The sequence below is a fragment of the Lepidochelys kempii genome, chromosome 1 (assembly GCF_965140285.1).
Source record: "Lepidochelys kempii isolate rLepKem1 chromosome 1, rLepKem1.hap1, whole genome shotgun sequence".
Classification (NCBI taxonomy): Eukaryota; Metazoa; Chordata; order Testudines; family Cheloniidae; genus Lepidochelys; species Lepidochelys kempii.
Genome location: NC_136380.1, coordinates 144,366,245 through 144,384,753, shown reverse-complemented (window position 1 = coordinate 144,384,753; position 18,509 = coordinate 144,366,245). Strand labels below are relative to the sequence as shown.

At 39.2% G+C, this 18,509-nt stretch overlaps 1 protein-coding gene across 4 annotated transcripts in view; it reads right to left on the bottom strand.

Annotated features, from left to right (window-relative positions):
- The window catches only part of POLA1 (DNA polymerase alpha 1, catalytic subunit), a 351,812-nt gene that overhangs the window by 300,145 nt on the left and 33,158 nt on the right, over positions 1 to 18,509 (bottom strand). For all 4 annotated transcript variants that reach the window (XM_073357730.1, XM_073357757.1, XM_073357749.1 and 1 more), the window contains exons 9-15: positions 17,585 to 17,741; positions 16,375 to 16,553; positions 12,846 to 12,958; positions 12,279 to 12,395; positions 6,898 to 6,972; positions 4,936 to 5,074; positions 1,008 to 1,162 (exon numbers count right to left, since the gene is read on the bottom strand). In XM_073357730.1, coding sequence (XP_073213831.1) covers positions 1,008 to 1,162; positions 4,936 to 5,074; positions 6,898 to 6,972; positions 12,279 to 12,395; positions 12,846 to 12,958; positions 16,375 to 16,553; positions 17,585 to 17,741 — 935 coding nt within the window. The remainder of the gene's footprint in view (positions 1 to 1,007; positions 1,163 to 4,935; positions 5,075 to 6,897; positions 6,973 to 12,278; positions 12,396 to 12,845; positions 12,959 to 16,374; positions 16,554 to 17,584; positions 17,742 to 18,509) is intronic.

Here is an 18,509-nt window from a genome sequence, read left to right as displayed (position 1 = left end):
TAAGAACACAATCAGATTCTTAAAAAACAGAACTTTAATAGAAGAACAAAAAGAAAAGAAACACTCTGTAAGATTAGAATGGAAGATAATCTCACAGGCAGTCAGATTCAAAACAGAGAATCCCTCTAGGCAAAACCTTAAATTACAAAAAGACACAAAAACAGGAATACACATTCCTTCAACACAGCAAATTTACAAGCCAAAACAAAGAAAACCTAATGTATTTTCTAGCTAGATTACTTACTAACTTTACAGGAGTTGGAGGGCTTGCATCCTTGATCTGTTCCTGGCAAAGGTATCACAGACAGACAGACCAAAGCCTTTTTCCCCGCCTCCAGATTTGAAAGTATCTTGTCCCCTCATTGGTCATTTTGGGTCAGGTGCTAGCGAGGTTACCTTAGCTTCTTAACCTTTACAAGTGAAAGGATTTTGCCTCTGGCCAGGAGAGATTTTATAGCACTGTATATAGAAAGGTGGTTACCCTTCCCTTTATAGTTATGACAAGAGAGTCTATTGTTGTGGTATTCTATCTTGATGAATAAAAAGTGGCGGCAGCATAACAGCTAGTATGAGAGTTTAAATCTGTTTCCCATTCTGCTTTAAAAATTTGTTTATCAGAGGCAATCCTTTATTTTACCCAGAATACATAATGCTTAAAAGCCACATTATTGGGTGTATATAATCTGTTGTGTGTTTCTTTAAAAGAAAAAGATTTATTTAGTCTTCTATAACCAAAGATTGCATTTTGGGGTGTTTTCCATAAAAGAACAAAATTTTATATACAAACTGAGACCCTGATCTTGTAATGAGCTCTGAGCAGATGGACACATCAGCCCACAGAGGGGTTCACCTGCACAGATCTCACTGCGGAATCAGATCCACAGAATCAGGTCTATTGCAGACATCACAATCAAGGCTTTTTGATTGGTGAAGTTTTTCCAGTTACCAATTCTTACTTAGCATATGCCATAGAAAAAAATCAATCACCACCAAAACTGATGATTTACCTCATGCTGGTGAGTCTTCACATTCTGAATTGTCCTCATGCTGAGAGACATGATCACAAGAGGAGGAGGAGGAAGATCTTTAACTACATTCACCAAGTCAGGTTTCAGGGCCGTTGCCTCCACCTTACACCAACTGACTGAATGACTCAAGGGCTCTGTGGAAACAAACGAGCCACTTACAAGAATGATAAGGTCATCATGAGGAGAAAGAAAAAAAAAATGGTTACCTTACAATAACTGGCACTCCAAGTTGTTCTGTCCCTGCATATCCCTTTAAGTATGCTTGTGAGATGAAACTCATCTAACAGCTGAATACCAGGTTATTAGTGAAACTGAAATGTCACTGAAATGTCTGTGCCCTGCTTGTCCTCGTGTCCCCTAACCAAGGGCAGAGAAGCCGTAACCATCAGTCAGTTCCCTTGCTCATTCAGAATCTCCATTTAAGGGAGATTCTGAAAAAACAGGGAAGAAAAGTAGGTTGTAGGATCCACACCGACAAAACATCACGAAAAAAAAAAGTTACTATAAGATAAGTAACGTTTTTAATTCTTTGAACATTTGTCCATGTGGATATCACCTCTAGGTGACTGGCAAGCAGTGTCCTATCTGGAAGGTTGAACTGAGGAGTCCAGACTACCACTAACTAATCAGCTATTTTAACACTGCCCTCCCAAATTTGGTATCTGATCTTGCAGCCAGGTCAAGGACATAATGTTTAACAAAAATGAGAGGACTATTTGAAATGCCTGCCTTGCAGTTCTGAGAGAATGGGGATGCTTCCTTGTCTGCTGAAGCCTGAGCTCTAGTCAAATGACCTGTGATATTTAGAGGAAAAGGAACAGCAGCCATATGACAGAAAAATGAAATACGCTAGGTGATCCATTTAAATAATCTCAGAGGAAAAAATGGCATGTCCTCTGGAATCACCACTTATAACAACAAAAAAGGCAGGGGCATTGCTGAAAATGGGCTTTGTCCTGGTCAGGTAGCATAGCAAGACCCTCACTACAGCTAAAATATGAAGTTTCTTCTCCTCTGGATAAGTGTGTGGTTTTGGAAGAAAAAGAGGGAGACTAATATTAATTTAACTGAAAGTCTGACACGAGTTTGGGAATAAATTTAGGACGGCTTCTCAAAACCATCTTATCTTCGTGGAATGTTATGCAAGAAGGGTTGGCCGTGAGACTTTGGAGTTCACGGACCCTTCTGTCTGACACAGTGGGGATGATAAAAAGATATCTTGAGAGTAAGGTGGTATAGAGTATTCAGAAGAGGGTTCAAAGGGAGTCCTCAAAGGACAATATTATGATCCCATTTGGGAGGTGGCTTCCTAAATCAGTGGGAAGCGGGAAGCAATTCTTAAAAATCTGGATGCAGAAGTGTAAGAAAAAAACAAACATGACTCTGGGTGAGTGGCATGCCGAAATTACTGCAAGGTGGGACTGTAACTGAACAGAATGAGAATCCAGAAAAGTGTAGATGGATGATATAATTAAGGATCTTGGTAACAGGAATCTCCAAATGGATCAAGGTTGTGCTGGGCTGCCCAAAAAGAAAATCTTTTCACCTGCGAGGAGTACATTTTTCATTACTCATTAGGGACTCCTGCTTCACCACAGGATTTCTTGTGCATATAACAAACAGTCTCTGTCAGTGGCACTTAACCCAGCCAACATGCAAGCTTGTCATGTGTAACAATTTCAAGTCTGGGTTCAATGTGACCGTTGTCCTATGATATTATTTCTGAACAGTTTGGAATTGCTATTGGAGGCTGAGTTGACATTTGGAAGTGACCCATTAGCCAAAAATGCCTCAGCCAACAAGGAACTATCAGGATCTGCTGCATTCAGACTTTCCATATCATCCTGGATATTAGAGAGAATTAGAGGACATGCATACAGGAGACTTTGATTCCGCCATATGCCATCCACATGGTGGGTAAGCTGGGGCTCTGAAATGAGGGATTCTGGACTGGAGGAATGAATCATCTCCTGATCTTGGAGAGCGATGAGGTGAAGGCTCCCAGCGGCACTGGATGGGGAAGGAAGTATGGTCAGGAAAAGGTCTCCTCTATCTGCAGTGCTGATCTCTCAGGCAACGTCTGTACCAGGAGCTGAGACATTTGAGTCAGTGCCGGATGACGCGCACTCAATAGCAAAAATGGTATGGGAGAAGAGATAACTTCCATCACCAATAATGCAATAACCAGAACAGTTAGTGACACTATCAACTGAGGAACTATTTCAATTTTTTGTAGGAATCCGTACCAGATGTAGGGACCAGAGTAGCCTCAGAGCCCTTCAGTGCCAAGAAGAAAGTTGAATCAGTGTCACTTGCCCCTTTAGTATGAGGACTTCACTCTCCTCCAAAGAACTGAATGTAAAAGAAATAGCTCTCCTGAGGCCTCTCAACTTTTCCTTTCTCAAGGAAGTAAGATCAGTACCAGATTTGATCCAATGTTCTGATCTACCTTAGCTCTGTGTGGAAGAGGCAGTACTTGTCTTTGTTGCTGGAGCAGCTAATAGTACTGAGCATGTCTTTGGCTACCAAGGCTTTTGGCCAGTCAGTCCCGAATTTGACTTCTTACTGATACCAGCCTTTGCAGCTGCATCCTGGATATCATGGGAGCACACAGACTAAGAGGTGGAAAGTCCCATCTTGGAGTTCCATGCCCATTCTTGTGGGTCTGAAATGCTCCTCACAGGCTGCTCCAGAAGACACAATTTTAGCCTCTCTCAATTTTCTTGTTCTGGAGAACAGACAACTGGCAGATGGAGCATCAATTAGGTACAAGGCTCTCACCAAGACAAAAACAAACTGTCTAGAAGGGGAATAAGCCAGTCACAAGATGGGCAGGATTTGAAGCTGCTATTTTAAGTGGTTGTGGCACAAGGTGCTGAGAGAAAATAAGGTGTCTTTTAAAAACACAGAACAAAGAAAGAAAAAGTTGAAGAAAACACAGGAGATATTTAAGGAATTAACCCTAACAAGCTAGATAAGGATAGAGAACGGACTACAGGGCAGCAGGCAGACACTGCCTGGTTCCATCTCACTGCCAAAGCTGGTAAGAGAGAACTAAGAGATGGTTGCAGCTGCTCTGCCCTTTATGCCCTGTGGTTGCTGGGAGCATGAAGACATGTAGGGAGAAGGCATGGCTCCAGAGACACTAATGTTTAAAGATTCTGAATGTGTATGAGGTGCACATGCACACAGAGTGGGATCCCCATAGACAAACACTCAATCAATGACTTAAGTTGAAAGCACACTGGGTGTTTCCAACCATGTCATTTTGTATAAACTACTGATGGAGTAATTTGTACTGGGTGTTACCCAGAAACAGTTCCAGAACTCAGAGTAAAGTTAAAATTAAACACTTATGATCAAACACGGTCTCTGAGCCAAGCATGGCGATTGCCACAGTGTAAAATGTTACAGGAATTTAGGCATTACTGGAGCTAAACGGACACTCAGAACCATTTAGAAATTTGGTCGCAGAATCAAATCAAGTTTTTCCTTCCCTCTCCTCTTTAAGGGGGAGTATCACAAGAAGCCCAGTTACCTTACTACTGTGGTGCTGTTGCCCACTTTTGTATAAAAAGTGACATTCTGAAGGATCAAGTCCCAAAGAGCACAAAACAGAGAGTACAGAATTGGGGGGAAAGGGTGAAGGAAGCGAGGGGAGAAATCAGTTCAAGAGCTGTCAACATTGAAAAGAGACCAATTAAGCAAATCTTGCTTGCCTCTCAAAATAAACTGCTTTCTAATAGGTCCTGTTTATGAAATCTAAACATTGCTTCTCAGAATACTGCCCTCAAGAACTTCTGAAAGATTTGACAAAATAGAACTGTACTGGTCAACTCATCTACTATCCCCCTCCAAATTTATTTTTCAGCAATTTATTAAGTATTTGACATGCAAATCCTCATACGTGGATTTTTTATTTCCAGCCAGCTTGGTCCTTTGATCTTCCTACTCATCAAGAGAACTTCCAGGCTAGAAGTGTTAGTTCCAAATACATGAGAAAATGTCTCTCCTTTCAGATCTTGAGGAAGCCGGGGGAATTCAGCCTGACATAATCAAAAGAAAGCGATAAGTCATTTTATTTAAAAAAAAAAAGGGCATGTCAACATATTATGCTCAAGCAGCAGTATAAACAAACTAAACCATATCTGAAATGTGCCAGTTTCACATGAGTGAAACTCCATCACATCAGAATGTATTATAGCAACCCAAGAAGTATCAGACTATTGTTTTAACAAAACTCTGCATAAGTAGGTTTTGGTGGATTCCATTTTTATCAGTAAATATCTGCAAACATCAATTTCACTGAACTTACACAAACCAATGAAAAAGTATTCCCATCAATAACAACAACTGAAATGTACCGATATGAAAAGTAAGAAAAATGTTGCTTGAGAACTTAGAGTCAGAATCCACTGAATTTTAAATTAGGCTTGTTACAAACTAGTGAATGAAAAGTAAAAACAGGTATGGTTTGTTGACTTAAAGATATTTACTCTGTATATTTTGATATGTGATGTTAACAATTTGTGTTTTCATGATTTATAAAGCTTAACTTTTTGAAACTCAAGGTCTACTGTAATTAAAAAATTGTCTGGCCTCTTCTTTAATTTTCCCCAACTGTGAAAATTTAAATAGGAAAAAAAGAAGAAGAAAAAAATCCTTAAAAATAAACCCATATTATCTGTGGAAATTATATATTTAAAAAAAAAAAAAAAAGGAAAATCTGCAAGCCTACACATAAGCCAGGAAATTGATCCAAAAATGTAAATGCCAAAATCTGTGTCTATATAGGAAACAAGAGTGTGTTGGTATCAGCCATGACCCACATAACTCAACATTTTTAATATAGAAACTGCTTAAGTAAATACTGCAAGTTAATTATATTGTTTTATGCATCTGACAGCTTTCCAGCTACAGCCACTGTTTGCAGACCAATAAGATTAGAATGCTCCTGAAGTGCTAAAGCAGCATTTTGGGCAGCTAACATGCATTTACTTCACCCTTCAGATATGACCTTAATCCCTGCAAAGTGGCTGAATGCATTAAGATGGTGCCTTTAATGTCCCCTTCTCAGCAATTAACAAAATGTATTTAGAAGGGAACACTGTCAATTTGAAACCTTGTCAGTTTTTTTTTTTAAATGATTAAAATTTGTTGTTACTATCCCTGTCCCAGAGTCCCGCTGGGAACTTGTGGGTCTGTCACTCCAAGTTTCTCTTGCCCAGGAGCCTCATAAAAGACCAATACAAATGATTAAACGGACTACACACAAATGTCCTGCTATCACAAGGCACTTAAGCATATGCCTGATTTTAGGCTTGAGAACAGTCCCCTGTGGGTGTTTAAAGTTACACACATTCAAATACATTGTTTAACTGAGCCCAAATGGCACAAAAGTAAACAAAAAAATGAAAAAGAAAGCCTGACTAATCAGGAATAGATATCTCCATAATTAATAAGTCATTAACATTGATGGATGAAATTATTGTTTTAATTTCATCATGTTTTATTTTTTGGGGAGTGCAGCTAACACCGAGATATATAGAAAGCTTTAGTAGATCTATGATATACGGATTTAAAATGTTTTAATTTGTTATTCACTTTCAGTTTCATTGTAATTAACTAGCTATGGCAGGGACTGGCCAGCACATCAATGATATAAGGAAAACAAGCAAACAAAAAACACTAAGTTAAATAAGCTTCAAAAGACAAAATTTTAAAAATAAAAAGCAATTAGTTTACACGTTGTGAAGTGGGTGTAGCCATAAATAAGGACAAAATTATGTTAATATATGTACTTAAATAAGATTAAGTTCAACAGAACTATTCCAGTGATGTGGCCTCTAATCAGATTAGTTTTACTCACCAGGTACCTAACTTCTAGGTAGTCAGACTTCACTGGAACATCTGGGATCTCAAAAGCATAATTCTTTTCAACTTTCTATGCAAAAGAAATACATTTTAAATACTATGTATTAGATGCTAAGATTTTTTTTAAAATATCAGCATACTGAACATTCTTCCCAATAAGAGAAAGAAAGGAATAAAAACCAAACGTGATGCAAATGCTCATTCATCTGATCTCATTACTCTCCTTACAGCAGCTAAATAAAGCAGCAGCTTTATTATTGGACAAGTAGGTCTCCAACGTCATGTTCATAAGCTACCAGCGATGCTAAAGCAGGCTGCAACCACACTTAGTCCTTGTCTGCACTCCACTTTTAGCGTTAAAACTTTTGTTGCTCAGAGGTATGGGGGGAAAACCCCATATGACAAAAGTTTTAATGATGAAAAGCACCAGTGTAGACAGCTCTCCATCCCTCGTAGGGAGTGGCTTTATTTGGTCATCAGAAGAGCTCTCTCCTGGCGAGTGGCTACACTACAAAGAGTGGCTACACTACATGCCTTACAATGGCATGGCCGTAGTGGCACAGTCGTGCTGTTGTTAGGTGCGCAGTGTAGATATAGCCTTACTGTTCAAAACTATGTTAAAATTTCCTGGAGGCTAAGGATTCTGGATTTGCATGGCTAACCTATGCTATTGCACCAGCTGGAGAACAGCACATTGCAGCCATTATGCAAATGGATGGTGAGGAGTCACTTGTGGCGTGTGTTATTTGTATTGCCAGAGGTCCTACTGGCCCTAGTCATAAACCAGGACTTGTCCACTACTGTCTTGTCTTTTTAAACACATAGGTTCAAACCACTTCTTGTGAATTTAACCTGACTATGGAGTAAAAGAGAGCATGTGAGCCCCTCTGATCAGAATTACAGTGACGTGTAAAGAGCCATAAAAATGCTATCTGCCCATGAAGTGTTCCTTTCAGAGATTAGACATGGAGAAGCAATGATTGGCTGATAAGTTTCAGACTGGAGTCATGTTGCTTTCAAATTGATTTGTTAAGAACTTGCCCAACTTGGCTTGAACAGGCTCCATTCCTGCCACAATCAGTGGCAGGTGTATGGGAAAATGCTATGCCTTACAGAGTCTACTCACAATCCCAAGTTTGGTGTTGGCAAAGCTTTGATGGCCACATATAAAATTACTGCCACAAGCAATGGTGTGCTAATGCCAGATGTCATCACTTCTCACAGCATCTCCAATATAACCAGTGATTTAAGTTACTGTTATTTCCAGTAGCAGCCAGAGTGTCCGAGAAGCCCCGCTGGGCCCACATAAAAGGTGGCATGGCAGGAACTTCCCAAGTGTGACGGTTCTGTTGGCAAAGCTTACCCTTTACTGTCTTTGTGTTCTGTACAGCACCTAATACAATGGGGTCCCGGTTCATGAGTGGAGCTTGTAGGTGTTACAATAATACATATTATTCTCTCTCACTATCTAATACCTATTATATTTCTTCAAAGTGTTACAAAAGTCATTCTACTTGGACAATTCTGTGTCCATGAAGTTACTCCCAGCACAAAATTAGTGCTCCCATACATCCATTTTGAATCATCTTTTAAAGTTTCCCAGATTGATTCTAAGACTTTACAGTTTACTTTTTTAAAGCACGCACTTCCTTGATTGACGTTATCTTCCCTTTGTTCCAATATAAATTATCGGGTCATGGATTAGATGTAGTTCTATTGAGCGGGTCACATCAGCTTGGTATGTAGCAATATTTTCACTTAAATACTTTCAATCATTTTTTTAGGAGAGGTTTTTGAGCAGTGCTGCCACAAAAGTGCAAGCGCTGGCAGCTATCAACTGAAATTTACAGGATTCTTGTCAGTTTCACCGCCACTATTCAGAAAATCTTGTCAGTTTTACTACTGCTAATCACATCAATTTCAGTCAGCAGCTGTTGGGGTATCCAAGATCATATTTTGTTTCAGAAACATCATGTGTCAGTGTTTCCAAAAATGGAACTTATGGAATTTCCAGTTTCTGGGAAGTTTCAATTTTTGATCTGAACTGGAACAAAACCAATATTTCCCACAAACCAGAAATCCTGAGTTTCAGCCAGCTCTGCACATAGCCACTGTAGCTTTGTCACTTCAACATGAAAACAAAGAAGATTAATTATTTCCTCCATTATAATCAATTTATTTTGAAAAAGGCATTGGTATCTGAAGTCAACTTGCTATAAAATTAATGAAAACTTCCTCCAAATATTTCAAAAATAGCACTGTTAATGGATGAACTGAATATAAAACATTAAAGCTACAGGGCAAAATTTTAGAGCCAATCCTTTTTTTAAAAAAAGTCATTATTTAAGCCTAATGGTCTTGGAGAAGCTAATTTACAATTTTAAAATCGACTTCAAGGAAAGCTGTATTTGTTTCTTAGGCCTAATCCTGCAGCTCCCATTGAAATCAAAGGCAACTTGAGCGAGAAGAATTTCAAAGAATTAGCAAACTTTCATAGACTAGAAAGCAAGCCTTTTACTACTGTAGTTTTGTTTATTGAAAGATAAAGAACAGGCCAAGCATGTTTTAATACTGAAGTATTAATGCCTCAATAAAAGGCATGTTCTTTGAAAAAAGTTCACAAAGATGCATATCATATGATTGAAGGTATTAATTTTTCCCATCCTTTTTTGGCAATGCAGGAACTATGATTGAACACTACATAAGCATACTTTAGCTAAAGCTTTATAGGAGACCATTCCCCCTAGCCTTCCCCATCTAGCTAAAGTCTTAATACACACAGAAAAGTCAATTCAGACCTGGTAGCAAATTCCCATCTGAACAGTAAGATACAACATTTGCTTGTCCTCTCTCAGATCAGTATTTCGTCTTCACACAGAAGGCCTCTGTTTGATATCTTGCTATGCAATGAATAAAGCTATCATCATCATGTTGAAATACAGGCCTGTCTATACGGACAAGACTTGTACTGGGGTAACTGCAACACCCAGTTTAGACACACTGTGTCTGTATAAAAGAGGGTTTTGCACTGTGGCTTACCCCACTTTCAAACATCTATAATCTCTACCCGCAGTTGTATCTTTATTTTAATCTTTATCATCTCTTCCCGTATCATCTTTTAACTGTCACTTTGCACGTGCACAAGTTTAAAAAAAAAAAAAAGAGTTCTTCTGATCCTTCAGCACCTTTTCAAAGGACAATCCAAAGCATATGCTTCCAAGTCACTGTTATTGAAGCCCGCTTCATTAAACTTTAGTTATTTTCTCAACTTCAGGGTTCTTCCTGAGCAGTGAGCTACCATATCCTTGCTGTACACCCAATCTTAAACTACTCACCTACATCTCTCATTTACAAGTACATTATAATGAGAACACACAAGTAGAAACAGTGAAAAAAATTCAAAGGTAAACTTGTCAGAATTATTTTGATCATAAGAAATTCTTAAACAGATGAAATGTGTGTTGCTGGAATGTGCCAAAGAATCATACAATCTGTCCACTATTGAAGGCTGAAAATACTGCACTGTTACATATTTGCTGCACAGATGTATGATATTTATTGGGTGAACTTGCTATTTAAGAGGCATTTGGGAAGCACTTGCATTTGCATCATGCTTTAGAACATTTAGAGTTGTCCATCAATATTTTGATTTTCCCCTCATTTTACACACATGTGTTTTTATTCATTCTTCCTCTGTTTTCCTCTGCCTTTCAAACCACTTGCCAAACATTTTACACAAGGGTATAATGACAGCACTGATCACTAATCCAAGAAAATCAAAACTAATCCCAAAATTATACTGTAATTCTTTGTGAACTCTCAACTTGATACTCCAAGATACTCCAAAAAGTAGGAAGAGCCATCTGAGCACTTAATTGAAGAAACATGATGCTAGCACTGCACTCATCTTCATCCAAGACTGGACTGCAAAGACACACTTGCATTTTATCCACACATATTAAAAGAGGGAAAAGGGAAAAAAAAGTTAATGAGTTTGTTTGTGAAGTGATTGAATAAGCTTCCTCACACAGCTCAAGCAATGCTCTTCAGTCCAGATTTGTGATGCCCTTGCTAGCACAATTTCTGCATATTTTGCTTTGCAGAACTGTACCTTTATGAACAGATTTCTCTGACACCAATTCTATATCCCACATCGTGTCTGCCTCTATTTTCCGATAGAGCAATCTTTTCCGTTTCACCATTCTCTTAACTACTTGTGGAGTGGCTCAAATACGTAGAGGAATCACAAATGTCAAGCACAACTAGTGATCCAATGAACGGTGTAGATCTCAAGATGGCATCCTAATCCTAAAGGGAACGTTATCTGCCTTATTAATGGTTTGCAGTACAGTAGTGTCTAGAAGCTCCACCCAAGATCAGGACCCCCTAATATGCTAGGCATTGTACAGTCACATAATAAACAGTTCCTGCCCAAGAAAGCTTAAAGTCTAAAGAGAAAAACAGATAAAAAGTGGAAGGGAAAAAATAAGCAACAAGGTGAAACAATTTGTTCAGTGTCACAGCAGGTCAATGGAAGAACCAAATTTCGAGTCCTAGCCCAGTGCCCTATCCAGAGGGCCACAGGTGGTTTTCCCTCTTGTGCTCAATATTCGTTACAAAAATTAGGATGTTTAAGAGAAATGAATATTGGCAGTCCAGAAATCAGTACTGTGAGCATCACAAAAGGACTGCCATTTAGTTGCTAGTTCACCTGGGCATGTATATTTTCTCTAATAAGCGAAGCCATGTTGCGTGTATCCCTCAGCAAGCTTTGGGCAAAAAGTGTATTACAGCAAACAGGAAGTGCTACATAAATGTACTACACTGACTTCTAGTATATGTGGCAGAGATGGGGAGGAAGAAGGAAGACCCTGAAACAGTTCCATTAGTGGTTTGGGGTCCACAATATAGAAACAAAACTGATTCACAAAGTTGTGTTGGCTAAAACTGTTCTATTAACTAATCCGTTGGCAGGATTTTAGCAGGGTTTGACATTTATAATCATGATGGCACGTATACAAACTGTTTGGTCATAACCATATTTGAAAACTGCTTTCAATGTAACAAGTCGTAGTGTGAAAAGTCAGGACACAGCCTTAGATCTCAACATTCTGCCATTAATCATATTTGCTTTGGGGTTAAAATTCTGTTCTATACTAGGCCCATCTCCAAACTCTGCTTCACTTATTCTTGAGTTGAGAAAGATTCAGTCAGTCACTGCTTGGCTGTTACAGGAAAACAGACACATGCACGCCAGTTATAACTTTGCCTTTTCCACCCACACACCAACCAGAATTGCTATCCACTGAAAGTTTTCTGCCCTCCGAAAACAGAAAAATAGGAGGGGATTGAGCATGATGTACAAGAGAGACAAACCTTGGATCTGAACTTCATGATCTTGTATTTTACAGCAATCTGGTCATTAAATTCTTGGTAGACATTCACCATAGTCACAGGATTCTCCGTCTCTTTACCAGAAGTTAGGTCCATTTGCTTTAAAGACAGTCAAATCAAATTATTTCATTTACAGATTCTGACAACATTGAATTTTGTTGGCTTGTTAATTTCGTTAGAGTTGTTTTAATGGGTAAACTTGACATACAATCAAAGCTTGTAGCCAAGGAATGTTATGGCACCAAAATATATTAGTTCACAAAACATCAAATTTATGAAATACTACTGAAAACAGAGGACTTGGAAACTTAACATGGTAAGCAGGAGGTCACTCAAGAAGACTGCCACCATTAGTTTCAGGTAAAGGAACTGTCTTTTTCTTAGCCACGTCATTATAGCTTGAAAATCAGGGATATTCTACTCTGCTTTTCGCATGATGAATATCACATTTGCAATGATCAGCACAGCTTGTTTCAGCCATATAAACACGTCAAAAGGCATTTTACTTCACTAGCTTCCTATCAGCAGACCACTGAAATTCAGGCCTACCATCTCACGTGGCAGTAGATAGATAGTTCTCTCAATATTTTTCACTGTCACACAACAGCTGACATAGGTCTCTGCTGATTCAATCCACACTTTACCAAACAGAAATACCACACCTGAGAAAGGAAGAGAAAACTAGATATTAGGGAACCAAAAATTCTCAAAGACGCTGCTAGCAGAAAAGCTGCCATTTTAAGTATAACTAAATAAAGATTAATTCATCCCCAGGACCAAAGTAATTTCCAATGTGTAGTCCTTGAACAGTTCCATCTGCTGACAGTTCCTTACTCAGTTCTCCAAAATTAAGACTCCTTTGTACCCAATGAAGTCGGTGGAAGGCCTTCTGCAATCCACTGAAAATTTCACTTAATAGTATTTATCAGCTTCAAGTCCCAAACTTACAAATTTTAGCAGCAATAATTCCCATAGTAAAATCCAGAAAGTTTTATATTTGACAATTCACTACTCAAAAAAAAAAAGCACACAGAAAAAACAAGACCCCACAAGTACAACAATCTTTCCTACAACTCCAGATCAATGAAATCAATGAAATAATTCCCCTGCCCCAAGGGCTCTCTTGCACCGTGCTGGTCACCTGTCTTTTTCCAGTGTGTATACGGGGCCACTAGGAGGGTTAGTGAGGAGAGTTCATTGCATTCAGTATGCCGAAAGTACCCAGCTCTACATCCCCATCACATCTGACTCTTCTGGAACAATGGGATGCATTTCCCAATGCCTAGAAAACTTAGGTCTTGTATGACAGCTAGCTGGTTGTGACTCCATCCAGGTAATAGAGAGAGAACAGTGAGGCTAGGGGGAAGCAACTGGAAGTTGGTGGAATTTACATCAGCACCCCTCACAAAGGGAGTGCGACAGTACAGTGGACAACTTGGGGATGCTATTAAATTCAGGGTGCTCCTGGATGTCCAGGTAACAGGTGTAGCCAAAACAGCTTTTTCACCAATCTTTTCTTTTCATTGTGGACCTTGCCACAATTATCCACATCTGTGTCACGGCAAGAGTAAGGTATCACGAACCAGCTATAATGCACACTACATGGAATTACACCTTGGAAATATTTGAAAATTGAAGCTAGCACAGAATGCTGCAGCCAACTTAAGTGGACTTGTAAGATGGGAGCACATTAAACTAGTGCTGTTACCTTTCAATCAGCTTCTGGGTAGAATTCAGGAGTTTGGTTTTAACTAGGCTTGGAAGGATTACATTTTTATTCGTAAACGTCAATTTCACTCCCCCCTCCACCCTCCCCCCCACACACACAAATATTTCTATTGATAATGGTAGATTTTAACAGACAGTAAAAATTAAGAACACTGCTGCTCAAGAACAAGAATGTTTACTCTGTATAGTCTGACATGATGTCAACGATGTGTTTTAACATTATACAACATTAACAAGTTATAAAGCCTTCACTTTTTGAATCTCAAGATCTTCTGTCATTCATAGAATCATAGAATCATAGAATATCAGGGTTGGAAGGGACCCCGGAAGGTCATCTAGTCCAACCCCCTGCTCAAAGCAGGACCAATTCCCAGTTAAATCATCCCAGACAGGGCTTTGTCAAGCCTGACCTTAAAAACCTCTAAGGAAGGAGATTCTACCACCTCCCTAGGTTACGCATTCCAGTGTTTCACCACCCTCTTAGTGAAAAAGTTTTTCCTAATATCCAATCTAAACCTCCCCCACTGCAACTTGAGACCATTACTCCTCGTTCTGTCATCTGCTACCATTCAATCACTGTCTGACTCCCCACTGTCATCTGAACCTCTTCCCATAATCTCCCACAACCATGAAAATCTACATTGATAAAAATTTTTAAAAATGCTTCAAAACAAACATTTTATTCCCCACCCAAAATTATTAAAAAATAAAGATCACATTCCGATAAGCCTAGTGTTAACCTATAAAAAAATCCCTACATAATTTTGGACTTGGTTACTGGAGATTTCTCTCTCCTCCTACAACATACTGCCATTACTGAGATTAGAGGGGTGGGAGCTGGAGCTCCTTCAATAATAAACAATTTTTTTTGGGGGGGGGGAGGAGGAAGACCTTCAATTTCAGGACTTGCTCCCTTGATCTACCAGAGCCCAGATTCTCTTTCTCCCCCTCCTCCTTCATTAAGCTCTTAATAAGGGTGTGAGCTAAGGTTGAGATATTTATGAGTAATTCCTGGTTTCTTCTTAGCTTTTTAAGCTATGAGACAGGTGACCAGAGCACCAGATGGACACCTATTGTTTTATTTTATTATTCATTTCTTCGAATTTTTAAGATAGGAGTACAGCCTTCCAATTCTCTCCATAAAACAGTTAAAGGGAATCATGAAGGAAAACAGAGTCTATTTCAAAGTTACAAATGATTTTAGAGTCTTATTTATCTTGCAGTCTAGCTTCATTTCAAGCAATGTATTTGACATTGTTTTTGTTTAATAGTTTCATGATTTTTATGGAAAATGGGCATAAACAATGTCAAAATTTACTCCCCCCCACACTACTAATTGAAACCAGGTGCAGTCTATTATTCAACCTTGAAAATGTCACAATAAGGACAGGATATCTCTTCTCATATGCAAGAAAAATAAATCCTTTCATAATTATGTTCCATTCAGCAACCACTAACTTTCAAGCCAAGATAGAAGTAAAAAACAATAGCAGGGTCTTTAAGAGTAGCTATTTTTATATTAGAATAACTGATTTCACCATGACTTCAGTGATCACTAGCTGCTCTCATGAGGAAGCTTTTCAATGCACTCAGCATACAAAAAGACCGACTCCTATTTAACCCCTTGGCACCACAACTTAAGAAAGGTGTAACTGCAACATGCATTATACTTAGCACTTGGAGCACTAGTCCAAAGCCTCCAAAATAGGTATTTTTCCTCTACCACTAAGAGTTTGAATGAGGTTGATATGCATGAAAGACAGGTTCCAAAAGCACTAGAGCTATGAAATAAGCGAGCTAGGACTGAGGTATCTTGGCAGAGCTTTATGAACATTTTTGCACAACATCATCTATTGCACAACCAGTCTGCCTCCTCTCCTACAACACATGTGACTTGTAATACAAAAAGACAGGTTTATCAGGACACAGGAGACCAAACGAATGATCTAATCAGGATTTCAGATTAGATTTTCAAAAGCAAGAGACCAGTTCATTTAACTATTGTACCACTTACCCAAGAAGATAGAGACATCAACTCATTCCTAGCACACAGAGGTAAAGAATGTCGGCATATTCCCTTGATTTAACAGCACTAAAATCCTTTTCCTTCCCCCTAACACTATAACAGACCAAACATAATAGACAAGACTTTCATTTTGTCAAGTGGTTATATCATATAGAGGGAGGAATAACCCTGTGCAAGTTACAAAGCAACTTCCGGGGGAGAACTTCAACAGGCTTAGAGGGCAGCTAGGCATCCCTCGGGCTCCATTGAAAATCCCAGCCTTAATGGCGAGAATTGAATGAAGGGAACGAGAGAGTTACTTTCCATCTTTAAATGTGTAGATACCTGGTTGACTATACTGATCTTCGTAAGCATCCAGCCAATAAAACCTAAAGACTTGATCACCATCTTCCCCGTTCACTAGTGGCAGGCAACTGGGGTCCACTTGAACTTCTGAGGCAATTAAATCAATTTCATCCTTATCCATTCTGGTCCAACAGGACATATCGGGGAGAAAAGAACTTCTGCAAGTATTGAAAAACAGATGAGTAAGGTTGTATGTTCACTACAACCATAACTTTTGAAAAGACATGACTTAAGATCCGTCACCAGAACTAGCTAATATGGAATACTCCATTATTTCCCCCACAAATATAGCTCTCGTATATCCAGCAGACAGGCACTGAAAGTTGCTTTAGACTATTAGACAGACCCTAGACATGCAAGTCGTTACAGCATGAATAATCCCATCAGTTTGCAAGGCTACCTTCAACTGTAAGCTATTTGGGGTGGGACAGAGTCATTACTTGTTTCTATGAAAAACTTTGTACACTTCAAACCATGATTTGACTTCTCATAATTTTCAGTCATGAAACAGTATTAAAAATGTGCTTTAAGGTCTTTTTCTTATATAGGAGAGTTTTGAAGTCATTACTTTTGCATTTTTAACTTCAATGGCATCACTCTTTGCCATGGGAAACTGGCTTTAACGATCATTCATGTTTTGGGCAATTATAAGGTATTTGGTAATATAAATCTTTAGTGATTCCTGCTCATCAGCACTAAGCATTCCACATTACGTCACCAGCTCTTTGCAATATACATTGAGCACTTAACCTAAAACATTTCACTGTTTACCCAGACAGGAATGACAGGTTTCAGGAGTAACAGCCGTGTTAGTCTGTATTCGCAAAAAGAAAAGGAGTACTTGTGGCACCTTAGAGACTAACCAATTCATTTGAGCATAAGCATCGGCTGTAGCTCACGAAAGCTTATGCTCAAATAAATTGGTTAGTCTCTAAGGTGCCACAAGTACTCCTTTTCTTTTTTCCAGACAGGAATGGTCTATCCCCAGAAACATGAAATATCCCTTTTTTTAAGTAGCAGTCAGCCAATCTACTCCCTTCAGCCTGCACATTTTTAAAGTCCCTACAGTGCAATCACAGAACAGTGCCTTGAGAAAAAATAAATATGTAAATATCAAGTCCAAATATAATAAAGTCATAAACAGAACATCTTTCAGCAAAAAAGGTTTTTTGCAACCACAGATCCTTACAAAAAGGATGCATCTTCCTTCACAGAAACCACTTTCTGTGCCTCTTTCTCTTCTAGTTTCTGTTCTTTCTTCAGGGCCCCGGCAGTCTCTGGTATATCCGCTTCCATCGGTTCATCAAAATCCCCATCCTCAAAATCCATCATGCCCTGATCATCTTCTGTAAGCATTGTAAAAAGAACTAAGGGGTTTAATCATTAATACAATATAATATATCATTCTAGTACGTACATACACATAGTATACAACATTACTGTGAATGATAGAATCATAGAATATCAGGGTTGGAAGGGACCCCAGAAGGTCATCTAGTCCAACTCCCTGCTCGAAGCAGGACCAATTCCCAGTTAAATCATCCCAGACAGGGCTTTGTCAAGCCTGACCTTAAAAACCTCTAAGGAAGGAGATTCTACCACCTCCCTAGGTAACGCATTCCAGTGTTTCACCACCCTCTTAGTGAAAAAGTTTTTCCTAATATCCAATCTAAAACTCCCCCACTGCAACTTGAGACCATTACTCCTCGTTCTGTCATCTGCTACCATTGAGAACAGTCTAGAGCCATCCTCTTTGGAACCCCCTTTCAGGTAGTTGAAAGCAGCTATCAAATCCCCCCTCATTCTTCTCTTCTGCAGGCTAAACAATCCCAGCTCCCTCAGCCTCTCCTCATAACTCATGTGTTCCAGTCCCCTAATCATTTTTGTTGCCCTTCACTGGACTCTCTCCAATTTATCCACATCCTTCTTGAAGTGTGGGGCCCAAAACTGGACACAGTACTCCAGATGAGGCCTCACCAATGTCGAATAGACCTTTCAGTAGGGGCACGTCCCTCGATCTGCTCGCTATGCCCCTACTTATACATCCCAAAATGCCATTGGCCTTCTTGGCAACAAGGGCACACTGCTGACTCATATCCAGCTTCTCGTCCACT